The 8767-nt window shown below is 49.7% G+C and overlaps 1 protein-coding gene across 1 annotated transcript; it reads right to left on the bottom strand.

Annotated features, from left to right (window-relative positions):
• Positions 1 to 1138: 1138 nt before the first annotated feature.
• LOC134557827 (spermatogenesis-associated protein 2-like protein) lies at positions 1139 to 6862 on the bottom strand. The gene is made up of 2 exons (XM_063411093.1): positions 6549 to 6862; positions 1139 to 4384 (listed from the first exon to the last, which is right to left on the bottom strand). Exons 1-2 carry the CDS (start codon positions 6831 to 6833, stop codon positions 2897 to 2899), a joined length of 1773 nt encoding a protein of 590 aa, XP_063267163.1. The 5' UTR covers positions 6834 to 6862; the 3' UTR covers positions 1139 to 2896.
• Positions 6863 to 8767: the final 1905 nt, after the last annotated feature.

Here is an 8767-nt window from a genome sequence, read left to right as displayed (position 1 = left end):
GGTTACAGGCTGGACTCAATGACCTCTGAGGTATTTTCCAGCCTCAGTGATTCTGTGATTTTTGAACAATTGAATTGCAGTAAAAAGGAGGGGTGGAGCTCTTTGGGTTCTTTTCTGTTCAAATACAAAAATACCACAAAGTATGGCAGGCAAGGGTAAGAGTAGGTACTGGAAAGATCTCAAAGCAATGAGGCTGGATTGTTGGAATTTTGATGTCCCTGGTCAGGTCAACGTCCACTCTTGGTCCCTTGGGGTGGTACCCACCAAACAAAAGGTTCAGAGGGTTGCAGACATTCCATTTAGCATGGGAACAGCTGTATCCCTCCCCAGGGAAATGCTTCCTCTGTCAGCTGTGACCCTGAGGGCCATGCAGAGCCTTTGGGTGGGGCCTCCCTGGCAGGAGTCAGGGGCATTCGGAGGCCTGGGTGGTGTCAATGCCCCTCTGGCTCTTGCCCACTCGTGCCCCTGTGCTGTGTGGGCACCATGACCTGAGCAGAAAAGTGGCTCCAGGAAGGTGCTGCCCTACCCTCTGCTCCTTGGTTCCCCTTTCCAGGCACATCCTGAGTGGCCATCAGGTGCCTGAGGCACAGCAAGGCATTGACTCCTTCCTGCCCAGGCTTTACACAGTTCATACCAGAAGCAGGATGTTCATTATTTTATTATTGGAGGAAGCAAATGAAGTGCATTGAGTTAAAGCAGCTTTGTTAAACAGATCTTACCAGTTTGAAATGGTGTTGTGCTCTAATCCTGTCCACATGAATGCAAGTTCATTGAATTCAGGAAGTTCTTTCTGCTCTGCAGGACATCACAACATAACTTAGTTCTGAAGAGAACTGTGCACTGGTAGTCCCACTGAATTCACTGCAAAACATTTAAAAACCCCTCAAAACACAGTTTTTGTAAGTGATTGTAGAAAGGTTGCAAGGGGTTTTTTCAGCTAGCTTTTCACAGAGAGCTTATTTTATTTGTGTTCATGAGATCCCCAGCCCTGCTCTGGCTGAGCTGAGGAGCTGTGAAAATACAGGGTGCATGAGACACTGTTACTCTCTTCAAACATTTCTAAAAAAATTCTAAAATGAATTGATTTCTTAATTGGTTTGCATTCTTTTACTTCTTTTTTTAAAGAAAAACACAGGTGTTTTTTGGGTTTATATCACTATTAGTTTATTATGACCTGTAAGTACTTGGCAAGTCCGTAGAGAAAACCAGTGGGGGTTTCATTCTTGGACTTGTGAAAGGAAGTGCTGAGTTGCCCTTCACTTGTGCTTCACCCTCTGGGTGTTGCCTTTAAGGGAATCCTTTCAATGCAGCACTCAGACTGCTCTCACATTGCTTTTTGGGGTCATTTTCAGGGAATGATCCCAGAAGTACAGAATGTTTTTCCCCTACTGGTTCTGGTTGGTTTAGCTGGAACAAGCAAGGCTTCGTGAGCACTTTGATCACTTTGTACAGACATTTGTCAGGCACTTAGTGCAGGATGGAAACATTCAGTTATGGGGCTTTGCAACAATATCTGATGGTGCTGCTTTTGGACAGCACTGCGTTTGTAGGGTTGTGGTTTGCCTAAACCGCATTACACTGAGAGAACCACACCCAGTCAGGAACTGCACCTCCTGTCCTGTTACTCCCATCTGGTGAGCTGTTTCTTTTCTAAATCACTGCAACTCAATAATGGTAAGTGCACAGAGAGCATTTCCTAATGAAGCACTAAAGCTTGTGATCCCAGGAATGCCATTCGGCTGCTCTGTTGTAAATCTTTAGAATTTGAGCTTAAAAGTAAGATTTTGTGTGCTAAGTAATTATCTTACTTATTGCAGCTTCTTTGTAGGGGGGATACCAGATATTCTTGACATCTGCTATTAAACTTTCACAACTTTTTCTTCTCTAAGAGTCCAAAAGAACGATTTCTTTGGAAATGCTTCTATACAATTGAAGCTCAGTCTCCTGCAGTTTGTTCTTAATTCTAATTTCACTATGGACATACATTTTGCACACAGCACTCCCACCTGCAGGGTACCCCTGATCCTGCCTCTGCTGCTCACTGGGATCCTTCTCTGAGCAGATTTTTTTCCTGCCATTAAAATGGTGAAGAATGAGATTTTTTTCCCCTTCATTTTAGTGAGGGGAACTGGCCTGCAGAAAAATTCTGTGGACTTCTGGTGCAGAATTAAGAGTCAGGAGCAGGGGCAAGGGAAACGGCAGCCACAGCTGCAGCTCTCTCTGCTGGTGACAGTGAACAGTTACTATGCTCAAGGCTTCTCTTGGAAATCGTGGTGTTGGCCACAAAATACTTTGGTTACAAATGGAGGGAGATATAAAACCTGTAACACACGTTAATGCCTCTACAAACCCAAGCGTTCACAGAGCTGTTTCCCTCTTTAAGGCTAAAGGAATGTTATCAAACTCTCTAAACCTGTTTTCAAATGAAGGCAGGAGCAAGATTAGCTCAGACACAGCTTCAAAGTAATGCAGAGAGTTAACAGGAGTACACTCCAGTGTGGCATTTCTAAAGCTGGGTCTTCCAGTTTAGAAGAATTTACCTTGTACTGGAAGAGTATTCCAGGGATAGGTTTGTGAAGGAAAAAAGAAAACTAGGATGCCCAGCTGAAGAAACCTCTCTGGCATTAAGAACAGCCAGAAGGAATCTTGACTGATGAACTGAATGGATTTAAATTTATAGAATTTGCCTACCCTTTATAAAGGTGACCATTCAGGTTTCCTTGTGAAAGGAACCATTAAGAGTTTGTGTAACTCCTGCTGTTTACTGTCTGAAAGCGGTGATGTGGTTTGGGTTTTTCTAGAATTGTTTTGACAAAGCTAGTCACATTCCTGACAGCAGGATCAAGGCCACAGGTGAGAGGAGAATCCCCCAGGTATTACAAGTAAAGCCCTCCAGTCAGGTGTGGTGGCACAGCGCAGCCTGGTCGGTCCTGTCAATGATGACATACGGCTCCTGGCTGTCAGTCTCCTGGGAATTACAGTTCTCCAGCTTCCCTTCCCTACCTCCGGCAGAGTCACCTGCACGGTGCACCAGGCTCCTCCTGCCCCCGTGTGAGGACTGCACATCAATGCTTTGGGGGGGAATGTAGGTGAGGTTGGGGGGCTCTCTGACGTGCCTGAAGCACTCAGGAGCTGGGTGTGCCTTCACAGGATCCATGAACAGTCTCTTGCTGTCAGAACCAGTAGTGGAATCCTCTGTGTGCCCAGCAGTACAGCACAGACCTGAAGGTGGCTCCGTGTGTGTCTGTGCTCTCTTGTGCAGCTCTGCGTCAGTCAGGTACGCATGTTTTATTTGGGAGCGATTAAATTCTCTGAACTGCCTGTCACTTGTTCCTGCATAGGCCAACGCTTCAGGCTGGCCAGTTTCCTCTACTGGATACGTAAGTTCTTCCTGAGCATCCTTGATTTGCAGTTCTGTGAAGGTTAAAGACAGCTCACAAACATCCTCTTCCCTGGGGACGCTAGAGTTTTGGGCAGAGGCAAAGTCGTCGTAGGGCAGAGACCTCAGCTCAGTGGGTTCGTCACCAGGGGCTGGGTCTATGCAATTTATGGCATCATTAATTTCTGCTTCAATTGATCCTTCTGGGACTCCTGGAGCTTCAAACTCCAAGGTGGTTTTGCTGTCACAGGAACTGTCCACAAAGATGGCAAAGGCTGGGGGGCCGCTGGCTCCTGGTGACAGAGGCGCTGGCCCCAGTGCACGCGCAGCGGACTCTGCAGCCCCTGCCAAGGCACACTCCCCGCTCAGCCTGGCTCCTGGATCCTTTTCCAGAGCCTTTGGAGACAGATTCTCACTGAAGATGGGTGTCTGTCCTATGACAATGTCACTGTATTTGATCAGGAAGTCCTCACTGTCTGAGCACTTGCCCGGGAGGTGTGCAGTGTTGATGCTTTGCCTTTGGTGCTCCTGGAGGCTGCCGGGGGATGCAGCAGCTCCTGACTGAGCCATGTCCCCTTTGATCCTCGGATTCCCAGCAGCTTCAAAGGATGCAGCACAGGTAGCTGAACACTTCTGCTGGGGAGCAAGGCACAAAGGTGTCTCACTGTTCCCTTCATTTCCCAGACTTTCAGTGTCTCCTCTCCGGGGTGTCTGATCCTGCTCATCCTCCTCTTCTCGATGCTGATGTGTCTGTGCTCCCTTCTGCAGGCCCTTCTCCAAATTGCTATGTTTGTCTTCATTTGTCATCTCGAGGATGGCTTCACACTCGATTCTTGCCAGGAATATCTCAAATGCAGTCTGCTTTGTTTCCTCATTGTTTCTGTTTTTGACAAGTGAAAACTCTGTCGCTGTAGTTGCAACATAACCTATTTTCTCCAGGACTGCTTTCACAGTATCCTCTGGGAGCACTGGCTGGATGTAGTAGACAAAATTCCCAGTGAAGGTCTGGAACAGAACACAACATGGAAAAGCCGATGAACACTGCAGGAGTGGGTGCAGGGAAATGTGAAAGAGTTGATTTCCTAAAGATCAAAAATACTTCAAAACTTGCTTACAGCTTTCAAAAAACCGTGTTCTAGAAGTCTGAGTTTTGAATTGCAGTGAGTGAGGCTTTTCTAACAGCACTATTTTGGCAGCCTCTCGAGCATTGTAGCTTTGCTACAGCACATCAGTTTCAGTGAAGTTGTGCCAGTTTAAAGCTGCTGGGATCTTGGCTAGAAGTACCAGCATTCAAAAAGGAAGAGAGTAAGGAAATCATTTTAGTCAAACTAGAGAAACTCAGAAATAAACCTTATGTATTCTACTGAACTTAAGTTTTTTAAACAAACAGAGGTTCCAGAACAAATCACTGAGGTCTTTTCCTAAACAAACAGACATGATGCCCTCACTGTAAATCACACTGCTGAGCTGTTGACATTTTCTTTTTCTGTGGTTCAAACTCCTGCTGTGAACCTTACTACACTTGAATTAAACTGCCATTTTTGAGAGCACCCTTCTGAAGAGAGGCTAGTCTAACAGAAATACTGTCCTAACACCTCTCTTTGCACAAGCTCTCTGCAAAACACCAATGAAATGCTGCTGCTGTGCAACAGCTTAAAGAACTGTTCAATGTTTGCTTGGTTTTAGAGCTACCCCAGGCACGAGGCCTAGTTTGTAACCCAGAAGTGGTTTTTGGTTTTGTCTGAAACCCTGCGACAGGAGAGACTATTCTGAGATGGGCATGACCAACTCCTGGCAAGTCAGAACAGAGCAGAGGGGGGAATGCAAAGTCAGGATTTCCATGAGTGGGGTACCAGGAGTGAGCATCAGTGTCACAAGCAGAAGGCTCAGGAGAACAAAACTGACCTCCAGAACAGCCACAGTGTAATTGTCAGATAAATCTGTCAACAGTGCCCTGCACGCCTCACCTTCTGTTCCTTCTGGAGGGGGGCAGCTGCAGGCACTGCGGGGACATCAGAGCAGGTGAGAGGTAGGACATGGGAGATACTATTCCATGTATTTCAGTAGCTTTTCATCAAATTTGTACATGCACAAGGTATTCGTTGTTCTGCAACATGAGCCTTGCAGTAGAATTATTTCAGGCCTGCAGTAGGCTGTCATACTTTGGATTACCCACAGTGGTCTTCGAAGTTTTTAATTTTAATACAGCCAAGGATTTTTGTGTTAGGAAAAGCTGAACCCACTAAGTGCAGACCTGACTATATTAAGCTTTGCCCTGTTTTAGGGAGATGAATGAGTGGAACAGGAATTTACAGCTGTTTGAGAATCCACAGGTTAGACCTAAGTGCAGGAAAAAGCAAAGAAATGGCTTTTCCTCACCAGCACCTGTGGCCAAAGCAAGAGCAGTAAGTTTGCATCTGAGTGTTTGGGGAGTCTGTTTAAATTTGGGATATGTGAAGATGGCCGTGTATTCAGAGATGTGTTCAGTGAGCTGAAGTGGGGTAACCGTGACCACCCTGCTGCAAAAAACCGCAGCGTTTCCTCTTTGCAAGGGGCTGCCCCTGCCTACCCACCGCTGCAGGCTCTGAGCTGGGATCAGGGGCCAGACAGGCACTGGCCCACCTGGCTTTGGCACCAAGGCACTGGAGATGGCCAACATCCCTGCTTATAGGCAGATTTTGGTCAGAGCTTAGTGTGATGAAAGGCAAAGCCTCTAAGAGTAGCTTTTACCTTCTCTGCTATCCCACCACAACGAGGGGCTCTGCTCCCAAGCCCCGGAGCTGCTCAGCACTCCCGGCCTCAGCGAGGACAAGCCTTTGAGGCCAGTGAACACCTCTGAGTAGTCCTGCACCGTGCTGGGCACCCTGCCCTGAGCCGGATGTGCTCCTGACCGCGCTCCCTGTCCCGAGCAGGGTGTCCCCCATTCCCTGTCCCGAGCAGGATGTATCCCTGACCCCACTCCCTGTCCCGAGCAGGGTATCCCCCTGACCCCATTCCTTGTCCCGAGCAGGGAGCCCCCCGATCCTGTCCGGAGCAGGGTGCCCCCCTGGCCCCGCTCCCTGGCCCGAGCAGGGTGTGCCTCTGGCCCCTCTCCACCTCCCGGAGCCGCTGCCAAGGCCCGGCCCGGGGCAGCGGCCTCGCAGTCCCGGTGCCGGCGGCAGTGCCGTACCTTGAGGGAGCGGATCTCCCGGCGCCAGGGGCACAGCAGGAGGTTCACGCAGAGCAGCTCCAGCAGCTCCAGAGCCTTGAGCAGGTCGCGCAGGGCGCGGCCGTCCCGCGCCCGCCGGCAGCGCTCGGCCACGCCGCGCACGTCCAGGGCCCCGCGGCGCCCCGGGCCCAGCAGCCGCCGCGCCCGGGCCTTGAGCGCGGGGTCGGCGCAGGCCGCGAGCTGTCCCTGCGCCGCGCGGGCCGCCAGGTGCGACACGTACTCCCTCAACAGCGCCGGCTCCGCCATGGCGCCGCGCCCACCCCGCGGCCCCCGCCCCCCGCCGCCATTGGCCGGCACCGCCAGCGCTCCGGGCGGCCATTGGTTCTCCCGCCTGTCAGTCAGAGCAGGGGGAGGAGCCCTGCGAATCGAAAGTGAAAGGCGGGAGGGCGGGGAGGGGCGCTGAGGTGAGGGCGGCTGTCTCGGGCTGTCTCGGGCTGTCTCGGGCTGTCTCGGGGTGTCCCGGGGTGTCGGTGGCTCCCGGGTGCGCAGCGCCAATTCTCACACCACAGGGCGATGTTTCTGTACTTAAACCTGATTTGCACAAAGCAGGAGCTACTGGTAAACCACAAAAAGCTCCCTGATCATCAGATGTTTACACTATTCGTACATTTTAACAGAGGTGTCGGAATTCACTGGTCACAAATGGTAACTTTTGTCTTGGTTCGTGCTCAGACCCCTCTTTGCTGGATATGTCTCTCATGCTGCTCGGGGTGGCGGTCCCTGCACCGGGCTCTGGGCCCATTCGTTTGCAGTAGGAGATCACTGAGCTGGTCACGATCTCCCACTGCTGGAATTCCCTGTCCCCCAGGTACTGCTCACATCACTCCCGCTGGCTGCTGGCCAAACAGCCCATTCCTTTTGGGGCTGTCTTCCCTTTCTTTAAAAAGGTCAGCCAAGCACACAGCATTTACACTGCCATTGCTGCCTGCCCTGCTGAGACCCCCGACACAAGGTGTGATCCCTGGGCCTGTTCTGCTCCTCCTGCTGGAAGCTGCCCCTGATCCCTGCGCTGGGGCTGCGTAACAGCTGGAGGAGCTCTGTGTCTGCTGTGGGGCTGACAGGTGTGCTGCAGTGGGGTTAAAGGAGATCCGTGTCTGCTGTGGGGTTAAAGGAGATCCGTGTCTGCTGTGGGGTCAAAGGAGATCCGTGTCTGCTGTGGGGTCAAAGGAGATCCGTGTCTGCAGTGCGGTTAAAGGAGATCCGTGTCTGCTGTAGAGTTAAAGGAGATCCGTGTCTGCAGTGCGGTTAAAGGAGATCCGTGTCTGCTGTAGAGTTAAAGGAGATCCGTGTCTGCTGTAGAGTTAAAGGAGATCCGTGTCTGCTGTAGAGTTAAAGGAGATCCGTGTCTGCCATGGGGGTGACAGGTGTGCTGCAGTGGGGTTAAAGGAGATCTGTGTCCTGCCGTGGGGGTGACAAGTGTCCTGCCGTGGGGTTGAATCGAGGTTGGATCCAGCAGCTGGAAAACACAGCTGTGATCCAGGTGGTTTTCTAATCTTGATTTTTGGCATCTGAATTTTCAAGTCACCACCTGTGGCCACCATGATGTTGTGCACCTCTGTGACCTCACAAATTGATAAATATTTTCTCATATGATGATTATTACTTTAATTGACAGAAGTCTATTGTCATAATTTTATGTAGAAATTATTTCTGTAATTTAATGAGGGGAATCATTTGTCGGACTGTACTAAGACCACTTAGATCAGTTGGATGTGGTTTTCATTCAAGAAATACATCTTTACTCACCTTGCTAAAAAATGATCTGTTTGAATATTTCTGGGATGATTTGCCTATTATTTCCTGGTTTTTCATCTTTTCCCTTGGTGATACATTGCCATTTTCAGTGTCCTGACTTCAGAAATTTCACTCTGCCATTCTTGAGCTTGGACACTGACTTGTCCCCCAGAGCAGGAGGGACCTGACTGCTCCAGTGCTTGTTTCTGTGGCCTCTGACAAAGGTAAAATCCAATTTAAGTGACCGAAGCACAGTGTTGCTTCCTCAGCTGTTGCTCAGTCATGGTGGTCCCAGAGATGTAAAATAAAAAGCACAGAAGCAAACCCAAATTTTTGTGTGTTCTTTACTAAAAGTTCTGTATAAGATCAGTATACTAAAAACTGAAGCATAAGAGATGGCTACAGAAATAAAGGGTTGTTATCATGTAGCAAGAAATAGCATGGCC

Source organism: Prinia subflava, chromosome 13, assembly GCF_021018805.1.
Source record: "Prinia subflava isolate CZ2003 ecotype Zambia chromosome 13, Cam_Psub_1.2, whole genome shotgun sequence".
Taxonomy (NCBI): domain Eukaryota; kingdom Metazoa; phylum Chordata; class Aves; order Passeriformes; family Cisticolidae; genus Prinia; species Prinia subflava.
This window is presented reverse-complemented; position numbering and strand designations above follow the sequence as displayed.